This window comes from Lytechinus variegatus, chromosome 2, assembly GCF_018143015.1.
Source record: "Lytechinus variegatus isolate NC3 chromosome 2, Lvar_3.0, whole genome shotgun sequence".
In the NCBI taxonomy this organism is placed as follows: domain Eukaryota; kingdom Metazoa; phylum Echinodermata; class Echinoidea; order Temnopleuroida; family Toxopneustidae; genus Lytechinus; species Lytechinus variegatus.
Window position 1 is genome coordinate 33,221,664 of NC_054741.1, and position 17,547 is coordinate 33,239,210.

At 36.1% G+C, this 17,547-nt stretch overlaps 2 protein-coding genes across 2 annotated transcripts; one reads left to right on the forward strand and one right to left on the reverse strand.

Annotated features, from left to right (window-relative positions):
• Positions 1 to 4,730: 4,730 nt before the first annotated feature.
• On the reverse strand, positions 4,731 to 14,057 carry LOC121407895 (SHC SH2 domain-binding protein 1-like). Its single transcript, XM_041599135.1, has 10 exons — positions 13,169 to 14,057; positions 11,984 to 12,237; positions 11,187 to 11,282; positions 9,781 to 10,035; positions 9,313 to 9,436; positions 8,748 to 8,901; positions 7,969 to 8,121; positions 6,986 to 7,092; positions 6,093 to 6,242; positions 4,731 to 5,442 (listed from the first exon to the last, which is right to left on the reverse strand). Exons 1-10 carry the CDS (start codon positions 13,694 to 13,696, stop codon positions 5,200 to 5,202), a joined length of 2,064 nt encoding a protein of 687 aa, XP_041455069.1. The 5' UTR covers positions 13,697 to 14,057; the 3' UTR covers positions 4,731 to 5,199.
• A 92-nt stretch (positions 14,058 to 14,149) lies between these two features.
• On the forward strand, positions 14,150 to 17,282 carry LOC121407896 (nudix hydrolase 11-like). Its single transcript, XM_041599136.1, has one exon. It carries the CDS (start codon positions 14,567 to 14,569, stop codon positions 15,293 to 15,295), a length of 729 nt encoding a protein of 242 aa, XP_041455070.1. The 5' UTR covers positions 14,150 to 14,566; the 3' UTR covers positions 15,296 to 17,282.
• The last annotated feature ends 265 nt before the right edge of the window (positions 17,283 to 17,547 follow it).

Genomic DNA, 17,547 nt, shown 5'->3' on the forward strand with positions numbered 1-17,547 from the left:
ACAACTACACCACGGCTCCTCCATCATAGAGAAGGTGTACCGGGTACTAATAAATGTCATTCCAAAAAACAATTTGTAGCAAAAGGATTGTCATTATTTAGCAGATTGCTTGTAATAAATGACTACCCTAGATTATAAGTAATTAAATTGATTAATACATTTATAAAGAAGAATGGATATAATTAGGATGAGACAGTTGAAGTAAAGTCTCAGTTTCAATGAATCTAATATTTTCTTCAGTTTTATTTTTGTATGACCAGGGGGTGTTTCACAAAGATCTGTTAAATGTGACTTACTGTAGCGTACAGTGGCACTTAGATTCCCAGTTGCGTGCGGTATATAACACATCCCCGCATTGGTCAAATAATGGGCATGGGATGCGCGCTACCGTGTATCCATCAATCGGAACATGCCTGAAATAGCATGTGTGCAGCCGCGTTTTAAGCAAGACTATTAAATCTTTGTGAAACACCCCCCCCCCCCCCGGTTCATTGGATAGAGTTGCATATGATGTTAAGAGTTGTGTTTGCATCTCTGTGCAACTGGCCACTGAATGGAGTTTGGCAGGAAGACCTGTTGGTTGTGGTTATTAGCGAACCTTTTCTATACCCAGGCAGCCTCTGTAACTCTCATCAAGCTAATACCGGGGGGGGTACTCGTGAATAAGGCTTACGGGGATGTGCTGCCGGAATGGGTCGCTTTTTTGGACGAAATCCCTAAACAGGGTATGGTTTTATGCTGGAAAATCCCTAAAATCACCAATTTTTAGACAATGGCCTTAAACATGGGTCCATATTCTCCTCTAATTTTGGGTGATAACTTTTTTTTTTTGGGTAAAATTTTAATCCTTAATAATGGGTACCGTTACCTCTTTAGCCAAAATGACCCGTAAATATGGGTTTTGAACCTTCAGCCGCACATCCCCGTCCAAATAAAATCTTACACCCCCCTCCGAGCTAATATTGCTTATGTCACATATATTGTAATTATTGGGCTTGTGTCATCACATCAATCGCGTATACCCGACCATTCGAGAAGGGCCCTCTAAATTCCTGAAACGTTGGGCCTAGTTTACCTTACCATTCAAGTTTTGCTATAATTTTCATGAGGCATCGGGTAAACTGGACCCGAGCTTTTGGGAATTCAGGGTGCCCGTTCCTCAAAAGGTCGGGTAAATTGGACTCTTATGTTTGGGGAATTGAGGGGGTCCTTTTCTTGAATGGTCGGTTTATCGTGATTGCTCGACCTGACGTGGCAACTCGATGTCATGACACAAGCCTAATTACTGGTATGTGTATTGGTCTTCTCATTCATTTGTTAATGTACCTCTCTGGATTATCTATTTTGAAATGCTGAAGAAAATGATGATGGTGATGCTGGTGGTGGTGGGGATGACAATGATGAGAATAGTGATAAATCGAACAACTATAATTATAAAGCAACACATGTAAAAATATCACAATTTTTCTCATTCTTTCTATTTTGAAAACATTGCATCTTTGCTTTATTTCATTTCTTCTTCACAGCTGACATAAATTAAAATTTGAGGCATTCGATGAGTTGAATACAGATAAGAGAATACTAAGGGCCTTTTCACACGTGAATCTTGAATCATCATTGTACATGTAATAAAGATTGCAATTCGTCTTTAGAATCATCGGACCTGTCACACGGAAAATTCATACTGAAACTTAACCGGAATTCACCTCCGGAGTAGAATTTGAATTCGTGATTTTGATTAGCGTTTGTGATTCAAGTTTGGTTTCACATGTGCTAAACATTCGTGATTAGCCTTATTTTTCACTGGAATCATAATTCAAATTACAATTTTTTCTTTACCGTGTGAAGGGCGGTTAGTCAAATGATTAAATTAATTGACCTGTGTTTTGGCTGCAAAACAGAATAAGCTCTCCCAACAAAATTATAACCGATTTCTCAAGTTTCATTCAAGCCAGTCAATTTAGAGGTTTCAAGGTAAATCATGTATCTTTCTTGGCCAATAATGATTGGAATGTAAAGAAATCATATGAACCCCAGGTCTGCCCCCCCCCCCTCAAAAAAAAAATCCTATTCATTATATCTTTTTATGCCATTTTCACGCCTAAAATCCTATTTTTCTTTCAAATATTGAAAAAAATCATAAAAAAGACATACACAAGATATATAAATGACTTTCCAAAATGAGTTGTCACTGTATCTCTCCAAAAACAAAAATTCTTTATACTATAAATTTTCTCAAAATATACATGCAAGATAGAACAAAATAAAATATTGATTCCATGATTTAAATAATTATTTACTTGAATTGAAACTGAATTGAAGTAAATGTGCATCCACGATCCATAACTACTATTCTTATATATGAAAAAAAGATTTCCAACTGATACAAAAAGAAATGATCAAATAACAAGATCAATTATTTTTATCAAAGTTGCAAGCAAAGTGAATACAATATTAGGCATTTCTTTGATAGGTATGAACGGATTTATTTATTCCCAGATTGACAGGCAATTGACTATCGTTTCTTTGGGGCTTGGAAAATTAAGATACCACCAGACCTACCTCCATATTCCCACCATATTTTCCCACAGCCTATTATTATATTTGCATATAACCTCATTTTCTTTAAGTCGACATACAACATCAATATCAAAAGAGTTGAAAATTTTCCTAATTTTGCCGACAATTGACACAACAAACAAGCTTTTTGGGTTAGTGATGGAATCATTGAATACACTGAACAATGTTCATCATAAGGTTGTGAACAGAATTCACAATTATGTTACAACATTAATTCTATTCATAAATTACTTGCATAAACTATATTGATTTCAGCTGAATACATTTGCAATTGTACCATACAAAAATACACATTCTTAACTGACTTAGTGTTTCACACATACATGTAGAAATATAAACATCTACATTTTACAAGCAAAATATACAGATAGGTAATGCCAAGAAGCTTTTTATGAAATAACATGTATATGGATTCTCAACTGCACTTAGTCCACCAATATCACACACCTAACTGTGTGACATCCAAATCTAATCAGATCATTGTCCCTTATTTCATTACATAGTATACCATACCTTGATTATTACATTCACATAACTAGTTTGAAGTTTTCTCTCAAATGGTTATTCAGCAATTGCAAGTACAAGGTATTTCAATCCACATGACCTATGACCTTGATACATAAAAACACATATAATTAGCATTCTTATACATGAAGCTGGGAGAAGTTTAAATTTTATTTGTCAAATGGTTCTTTATTTAAAAAGAACAAAATCAGGATGGCGCATGGACAGCAAAAAAAAAAAAAAAAAAAAAAAAAACACCACCATAATACTTCTGCAATCACTTGGTGGAGAGAGCATAAATATATATTTTTCATCAAATAATATTGGCTCAGAATAAAGAACATACATTTCATTAGTTCAACAGCAAAAACTATGTATTAGAAAAAACAGAATCTTTGGCATATTTCAGTACTTTTCTTTTGTTCCTTTCTGGAATGATAAATTTTGCACAGCTATGAAACATACAAACACAAACGCTGAGTTAAACAAGGCAGTATAAAGTAATAATGATTTCTTTAGGGCTGAGAGCTGGAAGACAATTTAAATTTAAGACATTTTTTCCAAAGAGCATTCATAATTCACAAAGAGTACAAACATTAGTTACTACTACTGTGTCTCAGTTAAAAAAAAACAAATAATAAAAGAATAAAACATTTTTAAAGCAAGAAATCAACATGTATTATGTGCTCAAGGAACTGAAACAACATTAACCAGAAACATGTATTTGTAGCACTGGCAATTTCATTTCAAAGTCTCTAATAGAAAAAAAATCTCACAGTTCAAGACACTTTTAGGCCTAAAACAATAGCATACTGATGCTATGCCATGAATTCAAAATTTGAGATGACAAAAGAAAGTTTGAATCAGATTAATTAACTGACAAGCATGCAGCAGTTGAGCTGAAGAATACAAAAGCCTAATGGGCTGAATTCACAAAGCTGGTTTTAAATCCGTACACTTTTGGCAGATTTTATTCTTTGACTGCGCTTAGTTCGGCATCAAGCAATAATAAGTAAATAATATAGGATTTGAAAAGCGCATGTATCCACCTTGTTAGGTGCTCAAGGCACTCCTATATTATCCTGGCTAAACTAGTCTAACGAGTCTGGTGCGCACAGCTTTTTGAGGACTTACTTCCTGCCGGTACCCATTTACATCACCTGGGTTGAGTGCAGAACAATGTGGGTAGATTTCTTGATGAAGGAAAACATGCCATGGCTGGGAATCGAACCAACATCCCTCAGATTGAAAGACAAGTGTCTTAACCACTAGACCAGGACACCTCCCCCCCACATGAAGTAAGCATCCAGTAATGAATGCAGAGGCAAATGGAATCATAGGCCAGATCAGTGCCCTGTGATAAACATGCATTCAATATCGGACGCTTTGTCATTACACACGTATAATTCAATGCATGAAATCTGCATAAACCAATTCCATGATATTTGCTCTCGAGATAACTGCTCTGCTGTAAATTCCACTCACTAATCGAATGACCAACTTCAAACCTGGATTTATGACTATACCCTACTCCTCATCACAACCCTTAACCCAATATGAAAGCCTATTGCAACCCTAACCCTACAACTTGGATAAAATAAGGCCTGGTGCAACTGTCGCAGGAGCATATGTCACGTGACTCATGTCACAGCATACACCATGATTTTAAACCTCTGTTTCAAAACCAACTTTGTGTATTCTGGCCATCAACGTTCTGGACAGACAAGAGAGTGAAAACTTCCCTGAAGAGTAATCTGTTAACATTCCTATCCTCTACTCAACATAATACATCTAAATAGATTTCTAATCATCATCAAAGCATTGCATCTATATGTAAGGTATCCTTGAGATCATTATTCTTCACATCAAGGACATCTAAACATCAACAAAAATGGCCAGCATTGCATCTCCAAGTAAGTTATCCTTGATGTCATTATTCTTCATGTCAAGAACTTTTAATCATCAACAAGGCATGCCATCATTGCGTCTCCAAGAAAGGTATCCTTGAAATCATTATTCTTCATATCAAGAACATCTAATCATCAATAAAGCGTGCCAGCATTGCATCTCCAAGTAAGTTATCCTTGATAGCATTATTCTTCATATCGAGAACATCTAATCATCAACAAAACGTGCCAGCATTGCATCTCCAAGTAAATTATCCTTGAAATCATTATTCTTCATGTCAAGAACATTGACACCAGAGATCAACTCGATGACATCGGTGGTGATGGGTTCCGGCTCCTCTTCTTTGTTTGATCCCACAAGGAGGGCCATTCCTGCGCCATGGTTATCATAGACCTTGGTATCCACCAGGGTTAGAGTTGTCTTATCGTCTTTCTCATCGCTCTCCTGGATCTGTTAATAGAGATAAGAGAGTTTTATGCATCTTACTATGTGTTGTAAAGTGTAGGGTTGTCAGTAGATAATAAAGCTCAATACCAAAATGGATGATAAAGCTAATAATATGCATTGAAGATATCAAATAACTTGATAACAAATAGTGCAAGTAAGTCTAATGGTGACTGTACTCTAAGCATTTCATAATGAAGAAACAAAACATACTTAAATGCTGTTTAAGTTATGAGGTCTACAGTCTATTTCAAAACTCTGCAAGCAATCTAAAAAAATATCTAATATTAAATCTGACTGGAGTTATCAAGTGAAACTTTTCTACAATGGTTAGTCAATACAAAACGATCTTGTATGTTATAAATTTACTCTGAATTTGGGAAGTGTACCATATAGTGAGAAGAATGTTGTAAGAAACCCTTTAAGCGATTATGCGTCCGAGAGTTAATTGGAAGATGAATGAGTATTGACTAATACTTTTGAAATAAAGTTGAGAGTTGGTAAATATATAGAATAAGGTTTCATATGGGTTAATAACTAAGGGAGGAGTCATTGATTGCCCTCAGTCCATTCCAAATGCTGTTTTTGTTAGGTCAGCATTATCATTTTGTCTAGTAATACAGGAAGGGGAAAGATTTGTTTGAAGTTAAACCTACCTCAACCATTATACCAGCCGTTAGACTGTCCTTGGTGATATCAGTGACATCACTCCCATCTTCCTCAGCAAGCTGGTGTAACCCACAACGATGGATGTTTGTATCAGAGATGATAACAGATGAACCCGCCTTGCACCTCAATCCATTCCTCTTTGGAATGAATGGAAGTATAAAAAAAAAATTGCTTACCAGGGGAGTGTTTCATCAATATTGTCTGACAAAATGTCAGGGCCCCATTGCATAAAAGTTACTATTATGGTAACTTTGCCATCCAATCGTAACTTTCATGGAATCCTTGAATTTGATTGGCTGATGAGTATTGTTACCATGGTAGTTACCATTGCATGGCAAAGTTACCAAAACAGTAACTTTTATGCAACAGGGTCTTGATCTGAAAACTTTTCTTGATTTTGATTGACTGAGAAAAACATTTCCTAAGGCAACTGTCGGATAAACGCAGGATTTTTTTGATAAAACGTCTGACAAGTACTTTCAAGAAATGCTCAACAGATGAACATTTCAAAGTTCAGTGGGAGAAATCACAGTTCAACCAATGAGAGTTCAAAATGTTACATTTAGTTGCCTTTAATTCTGGGTTACTCAATCTTATTTGCATTTAGTTTGTGTAGAATGAAAGCATGAACAGGTGTTCATACACACTCCATCCTAGCTATATCCTTTAACCACTTTGATAATTTGGACTGTTTGAAAGTTATAGAGGGTTGATAAAAGATCTTGTGCATTTACGTCATTGAGTCACCATCATAGAGCTTAAAGCCTTTGCCTTGCACTGGTGATCTTTAACTGGTGAATCTCTGACAACTCTGTTTACACATATTCATATATCCTCTGAGGTTATGTCATATGCATAAAGTCTACATGAAACTTCCTACCTGGATGTCTTTGATCTCGCATCCTGTCATCTCTAAAGAACCTCCTCTGAAGACATTAACACCTGTTCCACCACTTTGAAGCAAGCAGCCATTCATCATTAAACTGCCTATTATGAAAGAAAGATCACACAAAATAGGTTAAGGCCACATTATCATATCATTTCTTAATATATTACTTATTCACTGAGGGTTTTTTTTTCATAGAGGGGGCTTCATCTAATGCAGTATTTATCCTTTCAGCCTCGAAATTCAAGGCCTTCCTTAATATGATACTTTTTTTTTCAATGCACAAACTCCAAAACGATATTTTAAGGGCAGGCCGCTTTTCTTTAGAACACACTTCAACATTACAGCACAAATATGAAAATTAAAGAGGGGCAACAAAATATCAATTGCTAATGAAAGGGGCAATGAGGCCAGTCAATAGAACATACAAGAGCATCCTTGTATTCATTTAAGCCCTCAGGAGACATTGTTGTGTAAAAAAAGGCCCTTTGTTGTGAATTTATGTACAAAATCAATAATGAACTGGCTTGCATCTTCAACAGACCTGTCCCATTTTATGCACAATCTCATGACTACCAACCTTTATATTTCTGTTTATTTAATCCCTATTTCACCTTCTTTTTCCCATTCTCTCCGATCAAGCTCAGTGGTTCAAGACAATATCATCCTTACTGTTTTGTGGATGCTTGCAAGTTTGTTTTTTTTTTCCCTTTTTTTTTAGTTTGGTTTCTTTAATGCATTCAAATTCAGAAGGCACCCTAACTGTAAGCTTTAATTTTAGATTTTACTTATCTCTATATCATTATGAAAGGGCGTTTTGCAAATATTGTTAGATATACCATTACCAGTATCACTTTTGAATTTTTCTTGTATTTTCATGTTGTATGATTTAGAAAATAACTGAAACTACATATTTGTGTCAAGTACAAGTTTCATGTATGAAGATAAGGAACAAACTAAGATGAATGTTAAAATACCTCCTGCACGTACAGCAATGAGGCCCTCACTGGTGGCACTGTTATCATCTTGTAAGGTAAGGTTGGAAATCATAGCCCCAGATGCGTCACAGTCCAAGAAGATGTCAGCCAACTCTTCACATCTGATGATAATATCCTCCCTTTTTCCTACTCCTACAGAAAAAAGAATACAAGTACAATGTAAGCATTACACACCAATTCAAATAGCCTTCCCCTTGTAATGATTTTCACTTTGGTTATGACATGTGGTATATGTGTACACATTGGTTACTGTCATCACAGCACTGAATGATTTAACTCTACTTTAGATTATTACATTGTTTTCATTTTTAATGGAGTGAAATTGGTTTAATCAATTTTAGTGTTTCAAAGCAATAAATACAATATGAATGAAATATTGTTAACTCATTGAAGATTGTCCGAATCCTGCTATGAAATATATTCATAAAGTTATGTTTTAAACTGAAATGGGAAGAAAATAAACAAAGGATAATGACTATCAAAATTTCAGGAATTCTTTGGCACTTACTATTTAAACAAAATTCCACAAACATAAGGGCTGAGGTCTCCATTTCACACGGTTAAATTTAAAGAGAATAAAACCACACACATGATGTAAAATCATGCTCGCTTCTTTTTTTTTATTTTAAAGATAGGATTAAATACTGATATATATGCCTTCGAGAAGATGTTCGGAGACATTGTTTGCTTTCCATGGTTGAGATGAATTTGAATCAATTACAACTATAAGATTGAGTCCTAAAATTGTCCCAACTCACCCTTGATAGTGACAGAATGCTGGAGGGTATAGAATCTTTCACCAGTGTAGGAACCAGGGAAGATTAGGATGGTGTCACTGTTGTAGGACCTTGACAGCGCTTCCCCGGGTGATCTGCAGTGCTCTAAGACCACATCAGGACCTAGGTTGAGATTCTACAGTGACAATGGAGTACATAAATGGGCATTTAGATTCAACCTGTGTCCCATCTTATAATGAGTGTGATCTATATATGTATGAGTGCGGATCCCCCCAAAAAATTAAATAGACAACTATGAGAAGATTAATAGTACTATTATATATTTGGCACTTCAAACATGTTCAAGATAACAAAAAAGGGACATTCCTCAAACATTGATGAACTACATTTTGCAGGAAATGAATGCACCTCAAACTTTAAAGAAAAAAAGGGTGAAAAATTATCTGTCCATCAAGCTCTGATCAAAAAAAAAGAAAAAGGAAAAGTCATATTGAAACATACATTTACATAAACTGGTCAGCCCCCCCCTCCCTAGATCAAATTTCTATGAGGAAGGTCTTAATGTCAACATAATGGCTTTCTGTACCTGTATCATACCAGCAGTTAATGTCTTAGTGACTAGGAATGTCTTTGGCGAGCTGTCCTCTCTACTTTGGCTTCCCAAAGTACTCCTCTCCAATAGCATTGCATTTGGGATATCCATCAAAGACCTACGGCAGGAAAGAGGAAATAAAGGGACATAGGAGAGGTTAAGTACATGATGGAGAATAAGAAGGAGGAAGAGAAAGAGAAGAGGAAGAAGAAGATAAAAATAGGAGAAAGAGGAGAAAAGAAGCAGAATAAGAAAGAGGAGGAAAAGGGAAAAGGAAAACAGGATGGAGATAAGAGAGTAAAAGAGCAGAATAAGAAAATATTGACAGATTTTGGGGCTCAGTGATTCTAAGACAAAACTGAAATTCCAGTTCATGTCCCTTTGGAACGGAATTGACCATTTTCAAAGACACAAAAGTTAGGTTTTAAAATAGAAAAACAGAAACCCCATTCCATAGCTTACCTCAAGACAGGGTTCTCAAGTTTCTCCATTTTCATCTTAAGGACTTCAATCTCTTCATTAAGCCCCATGATGTCAACCACCATACAGCTCTCATTCATGTCCAGTTCATCAACACCGCCTTCGCTACCATCACCATCTTCCAGCTGAGCCTGAAGAGAGGCGATGCGGTCGTATTTGTCGAGACATTCTGAAAGAGCCATCTGGTGCTTTCTAACGATGTGGGCTGGAATTCGCTTCTCCTTGACGTCATATACACTACAAGTGTTTTATTCAATAATATAAAATGCTAGCAATGATGCCGTGCACTGAAGGTATAATAGTCATAAGAACGAGGTGTTTGGGCGGAGTGCTTTTGGTAAACATTGTGAATGACTAAAAATGCCTCCATTGCCACTAACATCACACAAAGCCTGTGCATTATTTGATTTATTTAACAGGTCTAGGCACTAATTAGTAGAAGAAATTTTAGAGATGTAGAATTAATTCTCAATCTAGTTATTATTTTTAGACAACATGGTCTAAATGTTGCATTCTTGGGTAGGAATGGAAGCCAGAAATAAATAAGTTTTTACTTGGAGGGGGGGGGTCAATTTGAAGCTTGGTCCACTCTGATCGATGCAAAACTTGCAAAGACATTGAGAGACACGTAAAGCCGGAAGGGTGTCGCTGTGTAATTCATTTTAGCCAGCAAAATTATTTTTCATATACGGTATTCTGTTCATGAAAATGAGATGCATGTATGAATATTTTTGTTATTACCAGTAATTCCCTCTTTTACAAAAACCTGGATGAAAACATTTTCAACAATATGTTGACAAACATTTTGTTTCATTATGCATTGTTTTGTCAATTTCATATGTACTTCACTGTTTTTATTTTTACATATTTTAAATATTTTTAGGACTGATTGGGTTCTAAGATTTATATTTGATCAATCTTGAATAAAGAAATATTATTCAAATGGCATGGGATCGTGTGAATTAACAGTGCTTTGTAGTAATTTATAATTTCAATTCTATAAGTTTTCACAAATTCCTGAAAAAATACTTTATGGAACAACATACAATTACAAACTGCCAACTGACTTCTTGTCCTGATATTCATAATCTTGGTATCAGAAGCTGCACAATATTTAAATTATACAAAAAATAAATATCTGATTGGGTGACGACTGACAAGGTAGGATTGGGTTGCACAGAATTAGTGAAGAACAGGAGATTGACCTCCTCCCTCAGTTCATTTGATTTTATTAAGGGGTATAAGTATTCTGGTACATGTTCATGATCTCCACTATAGGGCGAGGCAAGGATGGGAGAGGGATATATAGGTCATTCCATTAAACGATATGAATAAATTATATATCGGCTTGATGTACTTGCATTGACAGATTGCAGTGCAATACTCACAATTTTAGTCTTGGTTTGAGATATTTATCCATGTACTTTGATCCACTTAGGTCATCCTCATCATCCATAGGTCTCCAAAGATTTTGGTAGAAGAACCTGGCATCAAACACAAATCAAAACAAAATCCAGCTATTTTAATCTGATCTACCGGTATTTCTTTTCTTTTTGTGCGTGAAATTTTATGATTTGTTTTAATTTAATAATAATAAATAATATAGGGTATTTACATTGCGCTCATATCCACCTTGTTAGGTGCTCAAGGCGCTCCTATATTACCCGGCTAAGCTAGGCGTTCATAGCGCACACAGCTTTTTAAGGAATTATTTCCTACCGGTACCCATTTACCTCACCTGGGTTGAGTGCAGCACATTGTGGATCAGTTTCTTGCTGAAGGAAATTACACCATGGCTGGGATTCAAACCCACGACCCTCTGTCTCAAAGTCCGAAGACTAATCCACTGGGCCACAACGCTCCACTTTAATATTTTAAAATTCATTTGTCTACATGTATTTATATATTTATTTATTCTTTTTTTTTGGGGGGGGGGATTCTTATGATTACAGGTATTCAAAATGGAATAATTATCTGTGAGACTGTTATTTGATTGCCAGACGAGCAAATTCCTCTAGATTTATTTCAACTTCTCAACAAGTTTTGATACCTAATGACATTCCCGAAGACCTATTTCTCAATCTGTAAAAATATGTCTATTAAGGTTATCTGTTATTATTTGTATGACACATGTTCTAACAAGATTACAATGATTTCTGGAAAATGGTCCAATAAATTTCCTCACCTAGCATGTTCGATAGCCAAGGCAGTGTTGTCTAGCAGGCCAGTTTTGTTGTAGACAGGATAGAGGTCTGTGAGGTCAACAAGTCCCTCTGATTTCTCTAGAATTCCTCTTATCTTCCTTTCCACTTCATCTCTCTCCCCAGACTTTTCCTCTGTGCAAAGAGCTCCATCAACCATGCACAGGAAGGGTTCACTGATGTGCACTTTGGCCTTCAGGTGCTGCTGTCTGCTTTCTGGATGTGGAGCATAGTCAGTCTAATTTAAAAAAAGTACAGGTAAATCTATTAATTAAACATTCATAAAGTAGATGCATTCATATAATTGGCTTGATGAAAGAAAGATTTTCTTCTGCAAGGCCAACCAAGTTTTGGACTTGTGAAATAGCATTCCTGAAAGTGTTGTTAGAGAATCTACATCTGTCAAAGCTTAATAAACATTGTACACAGAGTCTACTACATATTTCATGAATGATGATGACCTCCTCCATGGCAGAAAGAAGTTTGCTTAGCAGCACACAGTTCTTTCGATATTAATCACCCTTATGGCCTTAGAAGCTCTTAATTTGTCTGCATGGTCAGAACATTCTCCATTATCATTGATAAGCAATTAAGGCTTAAGCACAATCATTACAATCAAGATTATCATCATCTTTACCAGGCATCATCATCATCATCATCATCATAATCAATGTCATCATCAGCAGTCATCATCAATATTCCTGTATAGGTGTCATTATAAAAACATAACCACAGCATATAGTCTGTCATCTAGACAGGAATAACCATCGTTTCTGAAAATTTATTGACATTTTGCTGGTGAGTAAAGCCAAAGCAGTTCAGCAGAAGTCACAGACTAGGAGTCATAGACTGTATGTACCCAGTTGTTGTGTGTGTGTCCGGATGATCAATTTTAGATAGTCATTTGGAAAAATTTACAAGGGAAGTTTTATCATTTTTTAGTACAAAATGTCAGGAAATATTATAAAGAACAAAATAGAAGATAATTACAACTAATGAATTTGTATTTTAGTGTAATGTGTGTTCGGACACCCGACCCCCCATCCTACTATAGATCTACAATGTAGGCCTAGTAGCCTAGATCTATTTGGTCTAAAGCATGTTATCATGATAATCACCATCTTCATACCAAATTTGTACAAAAAACAAACATGAAACAAGTGCTTCACCTCAATAACAACGTCACAATTATTTTCTACTTTCCAGATCCCTGTCCAAAAGTTCACGACTGCTTCAGTCAAGAAAAGATACAATTCCTGATGAATATCAAAACTTCTGTCGTCCCATGATTCCGATTTTGCCAGGAAAATACTTGCATATGCTTGCAAACGTTCAGCATGAGTGAGATTATCTGTCTGAAATATCGAAGGAAATAGATTTCCATTTTCTTCGTCTGACTCGGAATCATTACTCTTGTGTTCTTCATCCGGTCCAATCTCGTCTCCAAATCCGCTGCTGTTTTGCTCCGCAGCAGCAGGCGAGCAAGGATCGTTATTAGTCGGAGGAGTTTCGGGCGAGTTCTGTTTCGCATCCCCATTCAAATCTTCCCGCCTCTCTTCGTCGTTGACATTGCATGGAAGCTGATCAGTCGGTTGACAGCTGAGCCCATGGGATAACGAGTCTTCTTTGGCTAAATCGGTGAGTGTATCAGACACTAAATTCTGCTTTTTTGTTTGTATTACATACGTAGTATCCATTACTGTAGATAAGTTGCTCCGTAAAGTTTGCCCTTCTGTGTAAATGTTTGAATTAGAACCTAATACGGTACGGTAATATAGTTAACGAAAATAGTTTACCAAAATTGATTTTGGCTAATGCAGCCAGTGCAACGATGTCTAGCGCCATCTGACGGGTTACAAAATATACTGCGCCATATGGTGTAGATCTCGTGTGGAACTTACCGGTATAGTAGGCTGATGTATGCAGCTAGCTGCGTTGTTGTGATATCGATATGTTGCTATTTAGTTTACAATTGAGTTAATATGAGGAGCTAGGAGGTGTGTCACCTGACATCATCAAGCTTTTTCCAGGGATTTCGAAATGAATATGAGTTTTGAATCAACGACAATGACGCGACGTGATCTGAAGCACAAAAATTGTCTCTTTTCAATTCCATTGTCATAGACTCGAGTCACGGCATTACCATTCACAATAGAAAGAGCCTGGCACTGCCTTATCGCGTGTTGTAAGCAGTGGATACTTAACTCATGTGGTAGGGTCCATGCTTAACTTGGGCCAAATTGTGGCTGTGGCATGCGGGAACCACTCGTCATATGCTGCAGTTTCCAATCCAAACTGAACAAACTTCAAATTATAAGTGAACTAAGACTTAGAAAATAGGCAGTGTACATACTAGCCACTGTAAGCAGCTATTGTTGATGAGCTAGCAAGGCAGATGGGATTGCTTGTATTGTAGATTCATATCCTGATTGAAGATTTGAGTCATCTGAGCTGTGCCTGTGTAGATAGCTAGGCTTCAATACAAATACAAGAAGACTGGTATGAACTGATGAAAAGCCACAGAAGAAAAATAAAACAGTGTGCTGGGATATCAATTTACTAGTAACATGGAACCGCCACTAAGCAAGTCCACTATCAGAACTAGACTCCTGGAAAGAGATTTCAGTGATCGAATGCATGAGTCAGATATCGCGTTGTTTGCAAGTCGGAAGAAGAAAGCATCTGTTCTTGTGCCGTTGATACTGTGTGAAAATGGAGATCTTGAGGTACTTCTTACAAAGAGGGCAGCCCATCTTCGGGCTGATGCTGGTGATGTCGCGTTTCCGGGTGGAAAGCGGGATGACGAGGATGCAGATGACACTGCAACGGCGCTACGGGAATCTTGGGAGGAGATCGGTCTTCATCCTTCGGACGTCGAGGTGGTGTCCCAGCTTCCACCAATGACCTCTCGACATGGCTACTTTATCACACCAGTTACAGGATTAATTCCCGAGACATTTGAACCTGACATCAACCCCAATGAAGTAGAGGATGTCTTCCGTGTACCCCTTATTGATTTCCTCTTGTGTGATAACCACAAGTCTCAAAGAACCTCGAATAAAGGACGATTTGCTTGGCTTCACTACTTTGAACACATTATCAACGGCAAGGGATTTATTACTTGGGGTTTGACAGCGTATCTATGTATTACTGCTGCTTGTACCGTATACCAAAGAGCTCCAGACTTTGAAATGGAACCAGGCTTTGATCATGAAAATTTAGCTCAGGGATTTATAGACCTCATGGCAAGGGAGAAGAAAGAAGAGGCACTTTCAGCTGATGGAAGCAAATTATGAAGTATAAATTATGTTGACGACCTGATTAATTAACAGATCATGATGTTTTTAAAATATAAGCCTAATTATGTGAAGCAGCTGTAAAATATCTTTTGAATTATCAGTGTATTTGCTTTTGAATAGTGATGTCTCGGAATCATACAATTTTTTCAAAATGTTTAAATTAGTTTGAAATTCCCAGGGCCTAGCAGACTCTACATTCAACTTTGTCCACTCTAATTTACAATTCAAACTTTCAGTTGCTTTTGAAAGGGATAAGGGCTTACTGTACTCTTTATTCAAAGCAATATGTGGCATAACTTGACTTGGTAGCAAATAAACCTAGATGGCCCAACAAAGCCCTGATTTTATACCATCATGCTTTACCTGTGTCAGAAAAGGTTTGGAAAAGGTACACTTAAAATACTAAATACAGTGATTACATGTGTTGTACATTTTAATCACATATACTGATACCATTTTTATTCTATTGAAACTCATCTTTGAATATCTACTTTTTTTAGGGTACGGTAGCTTACTAAAGTTAGCTCTATTTGAACAAGTATGGTTTTCAGAGCAATTTAACAATGCATTGCAATGAAAGATTAATATGTTCATGGGACAAGGCAAAAAGTAATAAACCCAAGTTGCAATAAGAAGCATTATTATTTGATTTGGTGACTGGACAAATACAAAAAGTGAAATAGTGACCCTTGGCCTGGGTAAGACTTGTAGTCAAGTGTATACTCTAATGCAGGCAATACATTATGCACTGTGCAGTGCATGTTGATGTCCATTTCTCAGAGTTGAATACAGCTTGTACAGTGTGGTCTTTCTTGACTTGGAAAGCAAATAGAACTTTGACCAAACTGATGAAGTCGAGTGCTGCATTATTAGTGCAATCAAGGAAAACTCAAGGGGGCAAAGCCAAAGGGAAATTTGGCTAAAAATCTCCTTTTTTTTTACTTCTTGTGTTTTGTACACTAGTCCATTTTCATTTGGATTTCAATTTCATAAGGAGTGGAATTTTTAGTGGATATGAACAAAATGGCCTCATTATAGAAAATATGAGATTCCATGATGTAGAGTATGAACCAGTCTAAGGAAATGTGGGTAAACTAAATGATTTACTTTTCTCGTGAGGTTATATATATTGGACTATTCAATTTGTACTAAGTACTAACTACTGGTCTATGATTCAAGAGAGATGAATAAGAGAATTACATGTATTCACTTGAACTACATATTCTGGCAGTTTTATTTGTTTTTAGCATTTGTTTTTCCATACACATGTGAGTATTGTCATGATTTAATCAGTCTGCGTAAGTAAACTCATTCAAATTGACATCTACCTGAATGTAACATTTTACTAATGATATTGCACATTTGGTTTTGTCAATTAAGATGTTGGACATGAACATGTCTACATGACTCTACGAATATATGTTAAATATAAAGATAAAACTTTTATCATGGATAGAAGGGGACACTAGGTGAAATGATACATCTAGAGAAAATGCAATTGTCAAAGTCACTTATTTAAAGCCTGTGAAGTTTCATATTTTCAAATGGCATCATCATCAGCCATTGAAAAAAAATTCCATGGACAGTTCAAATTTGGAATGTTAGATAAAATTCAAGTACATGTATGTCACAGGTACTGACCTTCTACCAAAACTTTACTCTATTTTGATTGGTATCTGATCAAATAAATTTTCTTGCAAAATTTCAAATAATATCCAATGAAAAACATTTTATTTCATACCCTTAATATCAACTGCTTTAAGCCATACAAATTAATGTTTTGTTATAATGATCGGGGTGGCAACATTCACTTTTGAGGGATTTACTAAAACTAAAAATATGGTAAACTTTAATAACAATAAGTTGGGATCCTGTTTTAGAAAATACGAGTAGTTGAGGAATCGAGATGGTGCTATTGGTTCGTATCTGCATTAAAAGAAACCATATCTCATAATAAATTGATCTTATTAATTTAGTGAAATGCATCACTTTGAGTTCGATGTTCTTTAGATTTTTTTTGCACCTTGAGAAGGAAATGTTATTGCTCTCTGTCAAAGTTGATGACAAAGAGTTATGACTGATCCAATCAATTTCAACTGTTTGGTAATCCATCCATAGAATTTTTTTTCAGTAAATCTGCACAATTTCCTTAGTAAACAAAGACAATCGCACTGAAACTTCAAGAGAAAAATGAATGTGTGTATATACATCATTTCTAGATTTTGACGTTGCTGGCCGTCCATAGTTGA

Bases quoted from the DNA above. Each gene is read 5' to 3' on its own strand.
- LOC121407895 (XM_041599135.1), bottom strand. From the start codon at position 13,696: ATGGATACTACGTATGTAATACAAACAAAAAAGCAGAATTTAGTGTCT. The intron at 12,238-13,168 runs GTGAAGCACTTG...TTTTTAAATTAG, and splicing joins ATTGTGACGTTGTTATTGAG to ACTGACTATGCTCCACATCC. The intron at 7,093-7,968 runs GTATTTTAACAT...CTTTCATAATAG, and splicing joins CATTGCTGTACGTGCAGGAG to GCAGTTTAATGATGAATGGC.
- LOC121407896 (XM_041599136.1), top strand. From the start codon at position 14,567: ATGGAACCGCCACTAAGCAAGTCCACTATCAGAACTAGACTCCTGGAA.